A 17517-nucleotide genomic window follows, 5' to 3' on the forward strand; every position below is an offset into this window, starting at 1 on the left:
TGAATTTCCTAACTAAATCTGAATATTTCTCCAATTTGGTACTTTCATATATATCAATACTTCCCTAATAAACAATTACTTGCCTATTTCTTTAGAAACATTTTGAATATTACATTTGAAGAAAAGTTTTTAGTGCACGAGCTATTAAAGCAACGTTAGAATTTCAAGAGTATAAAATGAGTGACTCTCTTATATTTATTTGTTACTCTTCTATATTCTCCAATTCGAAGAAGGTGAAACGCCTGGAATATTTTGTATTTCTATCTTCGTCTGCGTCTTCGTCCGACGTAATGTAAACACTCTTGCTTTTTTCATTCTTGTATAAGAAGCAGCTCGACTTTGGCAGGAAATTGATATGAAAAAAATTGTTCAGCTAAAATCGATAAATGTCGATTTATTTTTAATAAAAGAGAGCATCAAGATTCTCTAAAACATTTGACGTTCGGCCTGTATATTCGATGAGCTGTAAGCAGCCTAGAGGCCACCGAGCTGCCTTCATTTATTTCACAGGGCTTCGTATTTTGCATATGTTTTCCCCTCACTCGTTACATTCCCCCTTTTAGTAGATGCAATCGATTCAACCACTGTCAGAGAGCGCTCTATGTAACTATCAATATACACGTCTCGTAGGGATATAACACGAGACTAAGGATTTTTCGAAAGCGTCTTACAACCCTGAGCGTGTGTACGTGTATATGCATGCAACAAACGGAAAGGAACGAAGGTGTTTTACCGAGTAGCATTGACGACCACGACTACGACGACTCTTCGGAAAATGATTGGTCCGATTCCTCTAGTCACCGCTGGCTTCGCTGAAATCGATAAAACTATTTTTATCAAACCATTAGAAAGCGTTAAAAGATGCATTCGTGTATTTTGCAAGGCGCGCATGTGCTTACGAAAATTTCTCCCGAATCCCATGCAAGAATCATGAAAATATGCGGCTCGGTAATAATTTAGAATAATTAGGGTAAGCTCGCTTAACTGCGCGGGCCATGATCTCGATATTGAAATACACACTGCGAACTGTGCGCGACTGATGCCTGTAGAGAAATATCGATTCTCTATGAGTCACACTCAATCTTCGAGCTGTTTTTGCCGAGCTCGAGCAAGCTTTGTTTACCAGCGAGCCACAGAAATTTCTGCATTGTTTTTGTCCCTTCTGAAAATGTAAACACATTTTTTTTCTCTCTCACTTTAAGCATCTCTTTCCAAAAAGCAGAGTTTGTTTTGAAATTGTCTCGCTCGTACCTCGAACAGTGCCGGCAAACGAGTGTTTGGCCGTCCCATGAAGCAACCAGTCGAGTGGTGTACCGATAACCGTACTTGATCTTCGTGTCTAAAGGTAGCAATGCCAGCCGAGCTATGTATGTTGCGTTACCGGAGTGTAGGTGTCTTTTGCAAACTCTGCCCGATATTTTTTCTCAAAAGCTTATCTCACCTCCGGTGGTACCAGTAGTGCGCCATTCCAATAATTCACTATCGCGCTCGCTACTCGGAACCACCAAACTTTTTTATTCCAAACTAGCAAATTTCCGGCGTCTCTCGATAAACTCTGTCAAATGTGCGTTTGTTTATCGTTTATAATAACGCGTGTCGGTGAACTTGCGCGCAACGCCATCGATAATCGATATTTCCCGCACGTTGTTGGAAGCTGAAACTCTGCTCTGCTCGAGGAGAGGAAGACGAGTATCCGCGACTAGTCAAAACTCGACGCTTTTTAATAGTCTCACGGGTCTATATTATTACCATGTATACATATATATATATATATATATACATGGAATTAGTACAATAGCAATCCAAACTAAAAACAACGTTGCCAATGAACGAGATACAGAGGACGCAGCAGAGTACGGAGCGCAGAGCCTTTCAGAGGGGGAACGATAAAGAGAAATGATTTTCGTTTCTCTCCGTGAAATCCCTGCTGCTCCGCTCGAACCTTTTTCGTTATTTATCCCTTTGTAACAGTGGAAAATCTATCGGAATAAATTGTCACTTAAACTGCGATATGACAGTCGACGGAAACAAATTGGCAATAGCCTATGGAATTCAATTTATTCATCTTTGCCTCCTTCGTTTCGCGGGAAGAAAAAGAGTTGCAGAGATGGCTTTGAAATAAAACGTGGTTATCGTAAATTTGCCACAGATCGGACGGCTGAGCTGCGGTCTTACGATACAGAGAGCCAGGTGATATAACAGTGGATAGAGTTGCATTTTCTTAGCTTATATATTTTCCGATGGAAAGCTCCTCCTCTTTCTTTTCTTTAAACACCATCGTGAAGTTTATTATGATAATAAAGAGGAAGGCCTTTTCGCGCGCGCTCGTCTTCAACCTGAGCTGCGAGAGTGTGACACGCGAGGTTAATGTCAGTCGGTATAATAGAATCCTATTTTTTTTTTTACGTTCTTTTTAGTAGCGCGTGGTTGTCGCGAACCAACGCGTTATATCGCAGTGCACGCGGGTCGATCTCTTTCTCCGTCTCTATCCCTCCCCCCCCCCCCCCTTTCTACCAACGCGATCGGTGCGAGTCGTCGCGCGCGCCGGCTCCTCCGCCGCGTCCCGTGTGCTCGTAACTCGTCGTTCCAAGGCGCGTGTCTCATTTGTATAAAGGACACACTGGGCTGTGAACAGAAGTAGGAAATTCAACGAACGACGACTCGAAGCTTACTCTCTACCATTGCGATGCACGGCTTGGCATGGCTTGGCTTGGCTTACTCCAGTTCCACTTTAGCCGTTGCTGCATTTCTCGCTTCCTCTTTCACGCTCTCGCGATTACGCAACTCTGCTTCGAGTCATTCTCTCTCTCTCTCTCTCTCTCTCTCTCTCTCGCAATGAATGAACGTATATCAACAATTTCATTATAACCACTCTCGCTCTCTTTCACTTTGATACAAACATTTCTCGCGAAATTCGGATAAATGTTATCAGTGGCATTATTGTAATTCTTGGATCGCGTCGCTCGGCATAAATTCGCAAGAGAGAGAGAGAGAGAGAGAGAGAGAGAGAGTGGTGTATCGTTGAAAATGCAAAACTCGATGGAGGGATGCGTAGGGTTTCCAGGAATCGATGATATTCTTATTGTTATAGTGGGCAGCTTTCATTGGAGATATCGCTGTAGGCGCGAGCGAGACTCTTTGTGGGTGAACTCGTTTGAAAGAACGCGATGGGAGGCATGGGCGCGCGTCCGCGTGTGCTCGGGCCTGCACTGCTTCCACTGGTCGCAATTCTTCCAATGACTTGCAGCTTTTGCAATAAAATTTCAGCTTTCTACATCTGATGCCCGATTAATGATTAATTGAAAATCGTCCGTGCACTATCGATCCTGCGCCCATATCCAATCTCATCGGGAGTTTCTAGTAAGATTGCTCGATAATTGTACAGATATTCGATACGAGCTTTCTATTGGAGATACCCATCTTTATCGCTACTCCACAAACTAGTATCGATTAAAAAAAATTCCTAAAATCCAATGAATTGCAGACCAGATTTCCTTAATAACGCAAAAATATGCTTATTATATATATATATATATATATATATATAAGACCTGAACTCGGAAATAAAAAAGCAACAAAAACAAATATTAGACATCAAAGCGAGCATTTTACGACTCGCCACTGATGAAAATTTCTCAAAGAAAAACGTTTGGTTGACCGCATTAATAAGAATCCATAAATCGCTCGCTTCGACCTCCAATGCTTTATTCTTTCCAACTGCGTCCAGGCCTGAAGAGATAGAAAATTGAGCGAGTAATTAAAGGAGGAAAAGAGGGAAAGAGAAAGAAAAAAGAAGTGCAGTGAGAAGTTGGGAAGATAATTAGAGTGTTACGTGCTGTTATGTCTGTTGGGGGTAAAGTTGTAATAATGTAAGGAAGCGCCGTGAATATAATTGATGGTCCGATCAGGTTGGACGCATGGACCAAAGATTTGGTGGTGGACGCGCTAGAGTTTGTTGTTGTGTTTGCGCGTGCGGAGAAAGGTTGTGGCGGTGGTGAGCGACGACGGACGGGGTCAGGGACGAGGAGGAGGAAGGAACGGGCACGCACTCTGCACAGGGTTCGCTCGACTCCCTCGTGATCCTCCGGCGCGGCTCGGCGCGCGCGAGGACAGTGGCCGTGACCCGTGCAGGCCGAGGGACCTGGGGAGGGGTCGGTGGCCCCGTGGCAGTTTAGCGTCCGTCCACATTGCCCGTGCATTCTCTCTCTCTCTCTCTCTCTCTAACACAGATACTCGCATCGCACTATTTCTTACTATGTATGCCGACGTTGAGGCTCTCGCTCTCGCTCGACGGCCGCTCTGCGAACCACTGCGAGCAGGAAAGAGAGGGAGAAAAGTGTGTGTGCGAGAGAGAAGCTCATGCGCGCGCGAGCTTGAAGCGAGCACCGGTGGCTGGCTGACTGGCTAGCGGAAGGTAGATTGTATATCACGGTATGGTGGGGGGAACGAGGGATAGAATGGCGCGCGTGTGTGTGCGTGCTCCGTGCTTACCGTTCAACGAGTCGAGCCGCGCGCCAACGCGAGCAAGACAGCGCTAAACTCAATTTTCCCTTTCCATCCCGATATGCGGTGTAACGTGCCGAAAGCTCCAAAGGTGGGAGGGAGAGAGCCCACGTTGACGGAGAACGACCACCACACGTATCCAGCGTCGTCGCACACATACGTCCTCGTTTCCCGAAAGAAACGTAAAACTGTCTCTGCTGTACCACTGCACGATGGTACATGTATATATAGACTCTCTCTCGTTCCGATCGACGTTGGATTTTCTTCCAATATCCTATTCTTCGTAGTTATTACAATTTTTATGTTTGTTTGTTTTTTTTTTAATGACAATTTGTAATAGTGATACAATTAAAATATGCGCTTTATCGCGAGCTTGTGTTATTGCGTTTGTCGAGAGGAACATAAAACGGTGTGGTTAGCTTTGAAGTTTCCAACGTTTTACCAAAAGTTTACCTGGATGCAATTAAATAGAATTGTTGTGCATTCTCGTTGCTTAAAAATCCTATTATAGTTTAGCGTAAACTGTTATGAAGCCAGACTGATCCGGAACATCCATTAGGCTAGCTTTAAATACTGTAGAATTGGAGTTTTCGAGAAATATTTTTTGAAATTATTTGGATAAGCGATTAAATAAATTGGTAATAATGTTAGTAGGATTGATCGATTCGATCGAGATTCCCCGGTATTTGTTTTTAACCATTGTTTAGCCACGCAAGTTGACAATTGTTTTAGTGTTAGTGGAATCGTATTTGTCTGGAGGAAAGCGAGACACTTTCACCGTATAGTTTGCTTTTGACAGATGAGTTACTTGATAAAAGTTATACAAGAGTCGGTATTACTTTAGATTTTATTAATGATATTTTTGAATTAATATTTCTCCGTCCGTTGAGACAGAATTCACCGAACACACGGAATAGAGGATGCAGAGAGGAACCCGATCTATGATAAAATTATTCTATCTTCACTTGTAAACCTTTGTTAATTTTCCTATCGATAACCAATGGATCTCAAGTACTTTTGTTTAAAATTAGTAGCCTATGAATGAGAGATGTTCTTCTGGCGATAGAAACGATTGTTTTACGAGAAAAGCCGATAGATAAAAATAGTAATAGGTAGGCAGAGATAGTGTTGAATGGAGAGGACAATCGAAAAAGGGACTAGTAACTTTCCCAATTGGCTCGAGGTGTACCGTGTGCTGCTGCCTGCTTGCCTACCACCTGGTCTTGCCTCCTGTGGGATTTCTAACCGGTTCCTAAGGTCATGCATAACGCCTTCATTTTTCTATCGCATTCTATCTAAAAGATTAAAGTCAAATCCCCTCGGCAAACCTCCAAGTTTTCCATTTTCTATCATGGCTCATCGTACATGATTTACTCCAAATCTTTTCCATTAAATTTCATCCGGGTTTCCCCCGAAAAAGTAGAGAATATACCGCGCGTTTCCTTATTTAATAAACGAATGAACCTAAATATAAGAAATGATCTACCGATGCCTCGGTTCGATATTAGGCTTCTTCTTCCAGTATCATTCTATTATTCGTAGGCTGCGCTATAAGAATCAACGGATATTACATGGTTGAATGGAAGCGTTTGTTTGGTATACTTTGTCCCTGATAGCAGCATGCTCCATTCCGAGGAGCGTCGCCTCGGGCTTTTGACAACCATTACACATATCTTACGAGCTTTCCCACACAAATTTATCGCCACGAAAATTTCTTGCTATATCGCTCTTGGAGAAGAAAAACAAATCACTGCGTCGTGCTCTACTCTTTTGCTGCTTTAGAGCTAAATAAATAAATGATCATTCGACGAATTTTTGCTTTTATGGTGATATTCGTAAGAAATTTAAATACCAAGAGAAAAGTCAAGACGAGAAGAAGGAGAACGATAGGAGCTGCTAATTCTGGACTCTGACATTTATTACGCTCCAGTTGGTATAAACATGCGCACAATGCCCCCTGTATTTCGTTGAATCTATCCTAATTGTAACGTTAATTTCATCGTTAATTGATCGATCGACGGAATAATAATTCTTGACTTTCTACTCGATAATTTTGCTCTAAACTAATAATTGCTTGGTAGTTGTAGCATATATATGTATAGAGTATATAGGATGATGATAGGTGATTCTGAGAATGCTATTACACGAGCAACCATCGACAACGACGCTTGTGCTTTACTCAACTTGTATTGTCACACACAACACGCACATGTATAGTATACCTGTGCATCTAAAATCCCGCAATCTGTGTAGTTAGCTTATTCTCTACCACACAGCGACCCCCACTTTTACTCTTCTCTCTCTCTCTCTCTCTCTCTCAATTACGTCACTGACCTCCAGTTAGGAGAGGTCGGGAATCAGTGTGCCGCAGGCATTAAACTCATCACAAGCCATTAATGCACTTGCTCTTATCGAGCTTTCATTTTTGATTTTCCTTTATTTTTGTACCAACTCGTCAAACGCATCGATCCCAAAAGTTTTACAGAGATCCACGCTGTGCGATAAGAGATGATAACTCTGATCTCTGGAAATAGTATATATATTATTGTTGTGCGAATCAACGTGCGATATGCTGTCTGGTAGAATTATCAAAATAAAAATAAAAGAAGAGGTCAAGTGTAATTAAGTCATACAGCTGTATTATGTATAGACACGATTTTCCCCATAACGTGAGAAAAATTCCGTTGGCAGAGCCTGTACAATGGAAATGTTTACATTGCCCGGAGTAATATACATATATATATGTATAAGAAATATTTCGAACAAAGTGCAGCGGTCAATCTATAGAAAGCTTCTAATAATGAGATTGAACTGTGTAAACAAATGTAAATTATACATATAGAGATAGAAAGCCGTGTAAATGCCTAATGCTATGTTCTCAGCGATATAGATGTACAGTCCGTAGAGTCTATATATGTACGGTATTCCACGGTTCGTTCAACGCGAATGACTCTGGGAAAGCAAATAGAATGATGTACGTAAGAGTAAAATGAGTTTGTTTCGTTCTCATTAACTAATGCAAGTAGTAAAAGGTGTCAGAGGAACCTCTTCTGTGTGTGTGTGTGTGTGGTTGAACCCTCGGGAGGTGCAAAAGATGGTGTTAATAGTGGCGAATCAAAAAGGTGTTCAGTGACCTCATGGACTTACGACCTGTTTTCCTGCATTGTTTCAGATCGCTCCCTCGGCAAAAAAGCTCTGGGGCGTGGACGAAGGTGGCTCCAAGGACGAAGGGGGTGTAAAAGGTGGTGGGATACTTCACCTGGGCGACCACCAGATGTGGCGAGATTCTACTTGGAGCACTTCAGGTATGATACTTACTCACTGGCCTATAACAGCAATATCACGCAAAGTATGTCTTGCATAATACAAACTTTTCTATTGCGCTAATTCTCTTTACAAACTCTAACGCAATCTCTCAATTTTCTACGAGAGCCCTTCAACCTCTCTTAACTTCCACTCCTTCCTCCTCTTCTTCAACATTCGCCAATCACCGCTTCAAAGCCGAACACTTTATCACGAACAATATAATTTAATTTGAAACTTGGAAATGGGACGTTTTTTACACTAATTATTAATTTGCCGAAGCTCGAATGAAGCCAAAGCGACTTTTTGCTAATTACGGGAAACGTGTTGTTATTCCTGGTCAAACATTGCCGTTCATCGTGTATAATATTGATTAAAAACCGGTTTTCCGTAACGTTTAATGAAAACGAAAACTCGGCAGCCTCTGCTATTTCTCGCTCGTTCATTAATTACCATTGAACAATTTCTTTTCCGGTTTGCATATAACGGATTTTATGCCGAAAGGCTGAATTGACTTATCCAGTTGAGCCTGGTAGCCGCGACAAAAGAGTGAGAAGGTGGGGGAAGCCTTTAATGGAACCAGCAAGAAGCTTCGTGTGTACGTGCGTGCATGTGTGTGTGTATATGGATCCACACGATCTCTTTAAAACTCCTCGGAAGGTCTTTCGAAAACATTCTCTATCCTGTTCTCCATACTTTCGGTTTTCATGCCAACTTTCGATTCTTCGATGATAAATACACCGAATATGTTGTACTGTTTTTCCGATCAGTGCGATTTTTGCTAGACGCAAAAATCCATAACAAAACCAGTCTATAACGCAATATACCATCATTGATTATTATTATTATTCAACGGTGTTCGCTTCTAAAGGATTGAAAACTAGAGGCTTTGCGCTACTCCTTTATGCTCTAATAAGATAGCACCACGCAATTCATACATTTTCTTCCAAATTAATTAAAATTACTTCCATGTAATATTAGCGAATTAACTTATTACACAGCGTAATATGCATAAAACGTTTAACAATTAATTGGATACTTCTCACATGGCACGAGAAATTATGGGAAGAAAATGGAGGCAACTTTTTCTGTATGGTGAGGTATTGAAAACGCCCCAAAGCTAAAACCTAAAAATTGACTCATTCAAGAGATATCAAGTTTTTGCGTACGGCCAGTTTGAATGTAAATAAAAAAGTTTAAAAAGAAAAGTCTTGTGCAAAAAATTGACATCTCTTATGGTTAACGAGATCAAAGTTTTCTTACATCTCCGCGTTTGTGCTCTATAGGCCATTTTAAAGTACCTCTCACACCCTGTACATTCATTTATACCTTTTCGATATCAATGAGTTGGAACGTCTGATATCTTCTGTTATGTAAATAAGATTTGTATTCACGTTATCTCAAGAAATATCATTTCTTGCATATTTCTGTTTAGATTTTACGTCAGTGTCCAACTCGAGTGTCTTCCAAACATTAATTGCTTCTTTTTTTTCCTTGTCTTCTCTGTATAAGATTGAGACATAAAGAAAGTGAATTAAAGCTTGGGTTCGCGCGTATCTTCGATACAATGAATTATTCACTTCTGGCCTGTTTAGGTCAAAACTGTCACATAAAAGATCAGAAAAACAATCCTCCAACCTATTTGCTCTCTTCATTCTAGGCAAGTCTCCACTTTCAACTGATTTTCGAATAACAAAAGATAAAATTCCAATGTTTACGTTGAATACGGCGAAAATAGTTTTTTCATTCGAAAGTAAATAACCTCGTCAATGTGTACATTTGATACAATGACGAAAAGGATTGGTTCGACTAATAGAGACAAAATATTTTTAAAGAAGATCGCATACTTGGAAAAGAAACACCAAACATACAAAAACAGTTGGTATTTTCGAGAAATTGGAGGAATTTTCGAAAAAAAAAAAGATAATAACATCTCGCGGCGGGGATGTATTTTCTATACACACGTATCGCACTCTTATTGATTGTATGTGTGTGTGGCACAACACCAGAAGACAAATATATGAATCACTCCGGTGTGTTTTTGCATATTTATTTGCAAGCTAAATATCGACTTTACACTAGAAAATTCATATAACCGATATCCAGTAACAACTTTTTCACAATCTGCTTCTCTCTGGCCAGCTTTGAAATTCTCTAGAATAAATCCATTAACGATACCCAGCAGTTATCCACCAACGGCTAATCTCTTTTGACAAAAATAGCAACCACTCAAAAATCCATTATTTTTGCAATTTTATTCCTCCATTCGTAAATAGATATATCAAATAATCGTGTATCTGGTACATTGATGCAAACATGTCGGACTTGATGAAAATCTTTGAGTGAACGATGAGCTTTCTTCGACCCTGAAAAAAATATGGCGTTGTATCGGTGAGAGTGAGAGTGTGCGTGTAAGTTTATGCACGTGTCGATATGTAGGTGTACGTACCAAACACCTGATTGCTGTGGATGTGTATACCGGCGCTTGTGTACACGCGGCTGGTTTGCATGTGTGCGTCACGACGTTGGGTGCAACGCGGCTGTTGCCATGGCGACAGACGCCCGGCACCGGTAGCGGTGGGGGCAACGTCCCAACGACCAGGGTCGTACCTACTGATCCACCCTGAACTATACCAACCCTCTGTCCACCTGGACACCGAATTTACGTCATACCTACTCATCTACCACTCGGAGTCATTGCAAAAATCTATATAATGTACCGAAACTAATCGATGATACATACATTTATATTTTAAAGTACTTGCTTTAACAATTTTCTTTTGCGTCCTTACGCCTTTAAAACAATCATTCCTTATAAGTTATTTGCAAAAATATACCTCGCTACGTTTCTTTGCTTTTTGAAACTAATTAAATTGCAATTTGTGTTTTGCAGTTCATATAACACAAGCTATATCTAGTTACTGATATGAAAGGTATCCTCCCCCCCCCCCCTCGGTTTCTCTTTTTTTTTTCTTTATAATGATCAATTGTAAAAAATGGGGTTATTTTTTCTCACTCTAAATTCATTGAGCATGTAAATTTAATCGTATAAAATGCAAGTGGGCCATTAAGCAAATTAGTAAATTACTTTGGACTGTATCATGAATAAACATGTTAGATTGTATGTTGAGGGAAAGGTTAATTTAGCAAATAATGATTAGGAAGTTGAATAAAGATATAAATAAACGTTTCTTATTAAATATTATTTTACAGATCATGCAGTGTCGCAACCAATTTCAATGGGAACAGGAAGACGAGTGGGTGTTGGTACTGGGTACCATCACCAAACTTCAGATGTCGGAGGAGCAGTTCTTAGCCCCAGAAGCAGGTTAATATAGAATTACTTGCTTAAACACATTTAAGTTTATAATTTGCTCTTGTTTCTACAACACTGTTGGAACTTTTTGTTTTTAGTGAAACAGGAGGGTTGGGTGTTAAAATGGTCGAGTACGTTCTGGGATCAAGTCCTACAACGCCAAAAGATTTGGAACCGCGAATGGTTTCTTTAAGATTGGTAAGCTCATCTGCTACTATACGCATTTCTATCAAAATTTATTGTCTGGATAAATGGTAGTTTACTCAATTACTTTTTTATGCAGAATACTGATGCAGATAAGAAAGACAAAGACAAAGGCTCAGCGAGTCCATTTGATAATGCGAAAGACGATACTGGTCCACAAGGAAATGGATTAGCGTCGCAAAATGGTCTTGATGATGATAAAGGTTTTAAGTAAGTTGGAAATATCGAGAAAGATCTAAATTTCTAACCAACTAAAAATACAAGAACGTGAGATAGTATCTACAAAAGAAAACACAGTCTTCCTTAAAAACGTTAAACTCTTAAGATAAAGACGTATAATTTTTAGCCGAACATGTTTTATATGCAGGATTGTTTCTTTTTCTTAATTTAATTTTTTAAAAATCTATCTTTATACGATTACTTAAGTTGCTTTAATCAGTTGGAGTTGGCACGTTCTCCCTGCGACAGTGACGTCTTAAACATGGTATAGATACTTCAGTACAATTCGATAAAAAATTAGAGTCAAGTTTGAAGTTAGCTGAGTTGGAAATCTGAGTGAATAGACTGATTTTTAAAGTAAATAAAATTTAAAGAGCTACCAATCAATCATAATTACATTTCGTTCTTTAATCTCTTGATTACTTCTGCAATTTCGTATTTTACTTTTATATTCATTGATCAAGTAGCTATATGTTGAAACAGACATGAATCATTCAACTTAATTGCTTCGATCTTTTTGACGACGATGTAAATTGATGTGAAAGTGTCCTATGGTCAATTGTACGTTTTTTCATTCGAAAGTGATATTGCTTTTGTGTCATTTTTATCCGAAGAAGCTAGTAATTTTTACATAGCGCAGGGCGAGCTGCACTATATGCGCAGCAGACTATTCCCTTTATTTTATAATTTTATCACAGTTGCTTTGCATCAGTTCAGTGCAGCACGGTTCTGCAGCATTTTCAACTATTCTTTCGAAAAAAAGAAACAATCCTGTGTTCAGCTGCAATGATCCGTGGCTCCATCTACTGCCTACCATAATTACGGGAATCTACTTTACCGACGACGATTATAACAGTCTCGTTGTTTGTACAGTCTAGATAGCCTCGAAATGAGTAATCATTTTGTGAAAACAATGATCGCCATTATCTATTACTAGCGATAAATAATAATTATAAATTTGTCAAAAGTTTGAACAATTAATTTTTACACACATTGTCGAGCTTTATATTTTAATCACTAGTATTAAATCACTAATGCCAGGTTGTCCAACACGTTTAGCTTTCTCATAATTCATCTATCGATTACAGTGTAAATCTTATAAGCTAGAAAAGCAGTTGACCGCTTCTACGTGCAACTGATTATTCTTACCATGGTTAATAAATTAGATGTTAGATTATATTAATGAGAATTTCGTCACTGTCTGAATATGTCATTAGTTACGTGTGTCTCGGTGTCGGCTAGACGACGGAGCACGATACATACATTTGCGTTACAGTTAACTGTTTAATATTGGAATTGACTTTATCGGTTACTTTGAAATGAGGCAAAAAAAAAAGCAATTGCATTGATTACGTTACGCGAGTAAACATACGCGATTAATGTTATTTGAAATTGTTAGGCGGGAAATCCAATAGTGTAAAGTATCAATTTAAATGTTTGAGCATCCTTTATCAATGATTAATAAATATGTCTTTACACAGTTATTGTGATTTTAGCCGTACTCCTGGCAGTCGTCAGCCTTCGCCAGGAGAAGAAGAGTTTCAGAAGAATGCAGCAGCTACCTTGGCTGTTACCGGTGGAGCGGGTGGTGTCGTCTTACTGAAACCTGGCGTTGACGTGGTAGGAGGCGAAGAGCACTTCATGGCTGCATTCGCACCACCCCACCATCTTCAGCATCATCAGGCTCCACCAACGCATCATCTTCAACATCCACACTCGCACGCAGCCCAGTTGTTCGGAGCGCAAGGACCGCCACCACCACCGGGTCCTCCTCCTTCGCAACAGCAGCAGCAACAACAAGGCCCACCCCAGCCACAGGACACAACCACTCATTTCGACGTACAGGTAAGTCTCGTCTCTTCCGCTCGATACTCCACTATGGGAAAATTGCAGAGACACCCGTTAAAGAATAAATGTTCTAACTTGCTCGTAACATTCTTTCATCGTAGCTCATCGAGAGAATTATCGTACGTTAAAAGACGTTTATTACCAGGAAGAATCGATACTGCGAAGAGATGTACAAATGAAACGCTGAAGAACAACGGCTTTTATACGGTCACTTGTGTTCGTGCGATAGCATCGTACAACTCGACCGTTCATTACGGTTGCATAAGTACGTCGCTACGATGCAATTAATCCCATTGCACAGGAAACGTGCATCAACGTTATTCCAGAGCATCGTTCCTCAATTTATCGCTGCATCTCCTTCGCTCTTGAGGAAATGCGTTCTCCACGTCCCATAATATACCAAGTACTAAAGCCTCTGACCGCTGGAATCCTTCCACGCTTAACAGCAACCGAAGGGTATTTCAGGCAAAGAAGATGCTTTACACGTGAAAGGTCGTCGAAGAATGTTCCGCGGGCGTTAATTTGGCTCTGGCGGTTTCACTGTTACACCTCAACTACCGCTCTGCTGTGTGATGGTCCTACTGTCGCGTAGCTTATTTTTAAGTAGACCATGCTGCATTGCTAACGAGTCCAACCACTTGCAGCAGTACAGCAACCCCTTTTTATATTCTCTCATTCTCCGTCTCTACGTACCGCAACGAAAAACACAGTTATGTGTCCAAATTGTAACCCCAGCCCCTCCATCCTCTCATCTCCATTTCTCTCTTCTTATCTCAACTTTGAAAACAAGCTCTTTTTCTTGCATTTTTTCCATCAACAAATTTTCCAGAGACTTCCATCACCTTCATTATACACCTCCTCCCAGCTGGCGTACCTCGAGGGTGTGGCCTGCATATCCAGCATGTGCCTCTGCTACCGCGAATTATCCACTTTATTCGCCTGGTCATCCGCGGTAACGCCAATCTCCCTGGAGATTCGCATAATGCCATTATTGTTTTCCATGTATCTTCCCGAAGCCGAGCCTCCGCGAAACAGTAAAATTTCCTCGAAATACTGTGCTACAGCACTCTTGGATGCTATTAGCCGTCAAACAAGCTTATGAACATGAAATTATGCAAAATTATTAAAAATAAACGCCAAGTCTGGTACGTGTTTTTGCTACGGGGCAACCAACACTCCAGTAAACACGTTTCGCATCACAGTCTTTTTCCAATTTAATCGAGGTGTCTGTTTGAACAAGACAAACTTTCTTTTTGCCTTGTTCTTGAAATCTTACGAATCTTTGTATTATTTTCACTGGAAAGCCATGAAAGAGAGCACCAGTTTCTTGTTTATAATTAGAAGCGTAATTTGTTGTGTGATTTTCAAAGGGAGCGATGCTATTGAAAGAATTTCACGGTTGATAGTTGCACACTCGACTCGATCCAATCGAAGATCAGCTGTCAAACTTGACAGACTTATTTTGCGAGTGGCTACCTTGCCAAATTTTCGACGTTTACGACTACTATTTCTGTCGGATCTCAAACTGTCTTTCGGCATTTAGTCTCCCACTTCATAAAATAAATCGCTTCGTACTATTATTTGCCTATTTGAAGCTGGTTTTATTAGAAGAGGAGACTGTACAAAGGAAGAGGGGGGAGAGGAAAATAGGTAAGTTAAATATGCGTTTTCGTCATGAGAATATATCACCGAGCGAATAGTGCAGCAGCAGCAGCTCCAAAAGCAATTTTAGTCCAACTTTCTACGAAACTTTTGATTTCGGCTAAAACACTTTCTTAAGAAGCCTTTCATTATTCAAACTTCCTAGATTAGTTCATTTGCCCATGGAACTTTCTATTTGTTTTCTTAATGCTTCATTTCATTGCTTTCGTACGAAAACTTGCAATATCCGATAATCACCAGTATTCTCGCTTTGTTGCGCGGCGTTGGCCTACTATTATTAAGGAATAATAAAATGGTGTATAGCCAGAAAATGAACTGCCACCTCATCCTCCAACAGCAGACAAATGTATAAATCACACAAGGTGACAGAAACTCAACGTGTGTACTTTACACACTATTCGAAAAATAGAACGACCAATATACACCTCGCCATTTATGCGGGGCATCAACACATTCAGCTTTTGACGTTTACACGTACCTTCGCGTAGAGAGTGATTTCGGTCAAATTCCTCGGCCTCCAAGTACAAATAATTGCCAGAGACCCTCTTACCCAACACAGAGATATCCCATTTTTCCAAACGTTCCTCTCTCCTTCTCCAAGTAATTTTGCAAAAATGTCAAACATTCGATTAAACGACGAAGCGCCCGAAGAAGATTATACAGGATCGGTCGAAATTCAACGCTCGGGACAGTCGTGCGTCGAGCGTTTTTGGCAAGAGTGGAAAAATCAATGTTGGCGCGATTTTTCATTGTGGCAGGGTGATATAGCTCGCTTGACGGATCAACGTGTCAGGGATTTTCATTCAGTTTCTGGCTCGTCTCTCCTCGCGATTCAATCTTAGTCTCGAGCTGTCTCTCCTAACATCCAATGCGTCTCGCACGACGCTTCCGGCCGCTGCTTGCCGCTGCCCCCCACCTCATCCTCCTCTTTCCATTTAACCTTGAGAGTAAAAGTGACCCTATTTCAAGATGTCGAGACAATAAACTCTTTTTTTTTTTACCACTTACAGATATTAATCCTCGCTCGACAGACTTTTCTCACGATAAAAGTCTTGCGAAGTTCTTTCGGAGTGGCGACTGCAAGAAATTTACGCGCAAAAGGGTCGAGGCAGAAATTGTTAGAGCGCTCTACTCCTCGACATGGTTTCCCATAGGGAGTCTTAAATAATTTCCCTGGCTGTACGGTGTTGTTTTCCGTTGTAAAATGCTGAAATGATATCCATCGTCAGTGGCATTGTAGGAGGGTCCTCGAGGAAGCTCGCAGCTCCATTTTCCAGCTGGTGAACGGAAGACGGACGTAGGCGTAGGAGTAGCTGCGCCCACCTACGCTCTCTACGCCGTGTTCTCTCTTAACAATTTTTCCTCTTCTTATTTTTCTCTCTTCTCCCGCTGCTCCGCCGCAAGTTTAAGCAAGCTTTTTTTGCCAAACAAACATGCGTAGCTCTCTCTCTCTCTCTCTCTCTCTCTCTCTCTCTCTCTCTCTCTCTCTCTCTCGCGGTCTAGCCTGATTGTACACCTCGATGGAAATGCAAGATCCTCGACAGCGGTCTGGCGAATAAGAGATTTTCCAGCTTGTTTACTCACGGCTACTATATATATATACTTACTTACCTATCGCACAGCCGCCTGCATTATATCGAGCTTGGTTGGAATCTTGCATCATCGGTGTCTTTTCCTATTATCGTCTCTCTCTCTCTCTCTCTCTCTCTCTCTCTCTCGAAGAGCAGTGTCCAGGCGCAAAGAGAGTTTGACTAATTTCAAGCGGAATCGCGCGGTTGGGGGCGTTAATGAGCGCAAGATAGATGCCAATCGGGTTGCGCGAGGATTTTCGTTAGAAGCATAACTCGGTTATAGGCGGTTGGGTGTAATATAAATAGAAAAATAGAACGTCCGCGCATTACGGTCGGTATTTAACGCGAGCGAGCACGCGTTGCATAGGCCACGTTCCTCCTTCTTTTTACCCATGTGCGCCTATATGCAGCGACTGGTTTACGTAGGAAAAGTGCGTGCATGCATGAGAGAGGGTGCTGGGTGCTCGGTGCTCCCTGATCGTGTTATTACGCGAAGGCTCGTGCTCGCCAGTGCATGAACCGATTCCCAGACCGACTCTCTTATCTTTCCCCCTGGTTTCTCCCACCCCCGCCACCTCTTTTTCTACTCTCTTCTCTTCTTTCATCTTCTCCTCTTACTCTCATCAATCTCCCCCACACCTCCCCCTCCTTTTAATCTCGGAACACCGTCGCTCATAAATATTTGCCAGCCTGGTCGCATAACTCTTTATAACCAACTTAATTACTAAAACTCGCCAGCGAGTGTAATTTGTGCGGAGGATTTTTAAGATTTCTAGTTAAGAGCTTTCGAAATGAATGGCGTAAGCATATCTAATGGGATGAAAGGGTATCACGATTCTCGGTCTTCTCGCGACGCTCGCAGGTTCCTCCTTCTTCTCGCGTGCACCATCG

General features: G+C 41.1%; 1 protein-coding gene across 3 annotated transcripts in view; it reads left to right on the forward strand.

The window, feature by feature from the left end:
- The window catches only part of pum (pumilio), a 73233-nt gene that overhangs the window by 6046 nt on the left and 49670 nt on the right, over positions 1-17517 (forward strand). For all 3 annotated transcript variants that reach the window (XM_066742650.1, XM_066742651.1, XM_066742652.1), the window contains 5 exons: positions 7676-7808; positions 11020-11134; positions 11221-11320; positions 11406-11536; positions 13042-13390. In XM_066742650.1, the coding sequence (XP_066598747.1) occupies positions 7676-7808; positions 11020-11134; positions 11221-11320; positions 11406-11536; positions 13042-13390 (828 nt within the window). The remainder of the gene's footprint in view (positions 1-7675; positions 7809-11019; positions 11135-11220; positions 11321-11405; positions 11537-13041; positions 13391-17517) is intronic.

This window comes from Prorops nasuta, unplaced genomic scaffold (assembly GCF_024137725.1).
Source record: "Prorops nasuta isolate Cenicafe-Biocafe unplaced genomic scaffold, Cenicafe_Pnas_1.2 PNAS00030, whole genome shotgun sequence".
NCBI classification, from domain to species: domain Eukaryota; kingdom Metazoa; phylum Arthropoda; class Insecta; order Hymenoptera; family Bethylidae; genus Prorops; species Prorops nasuta.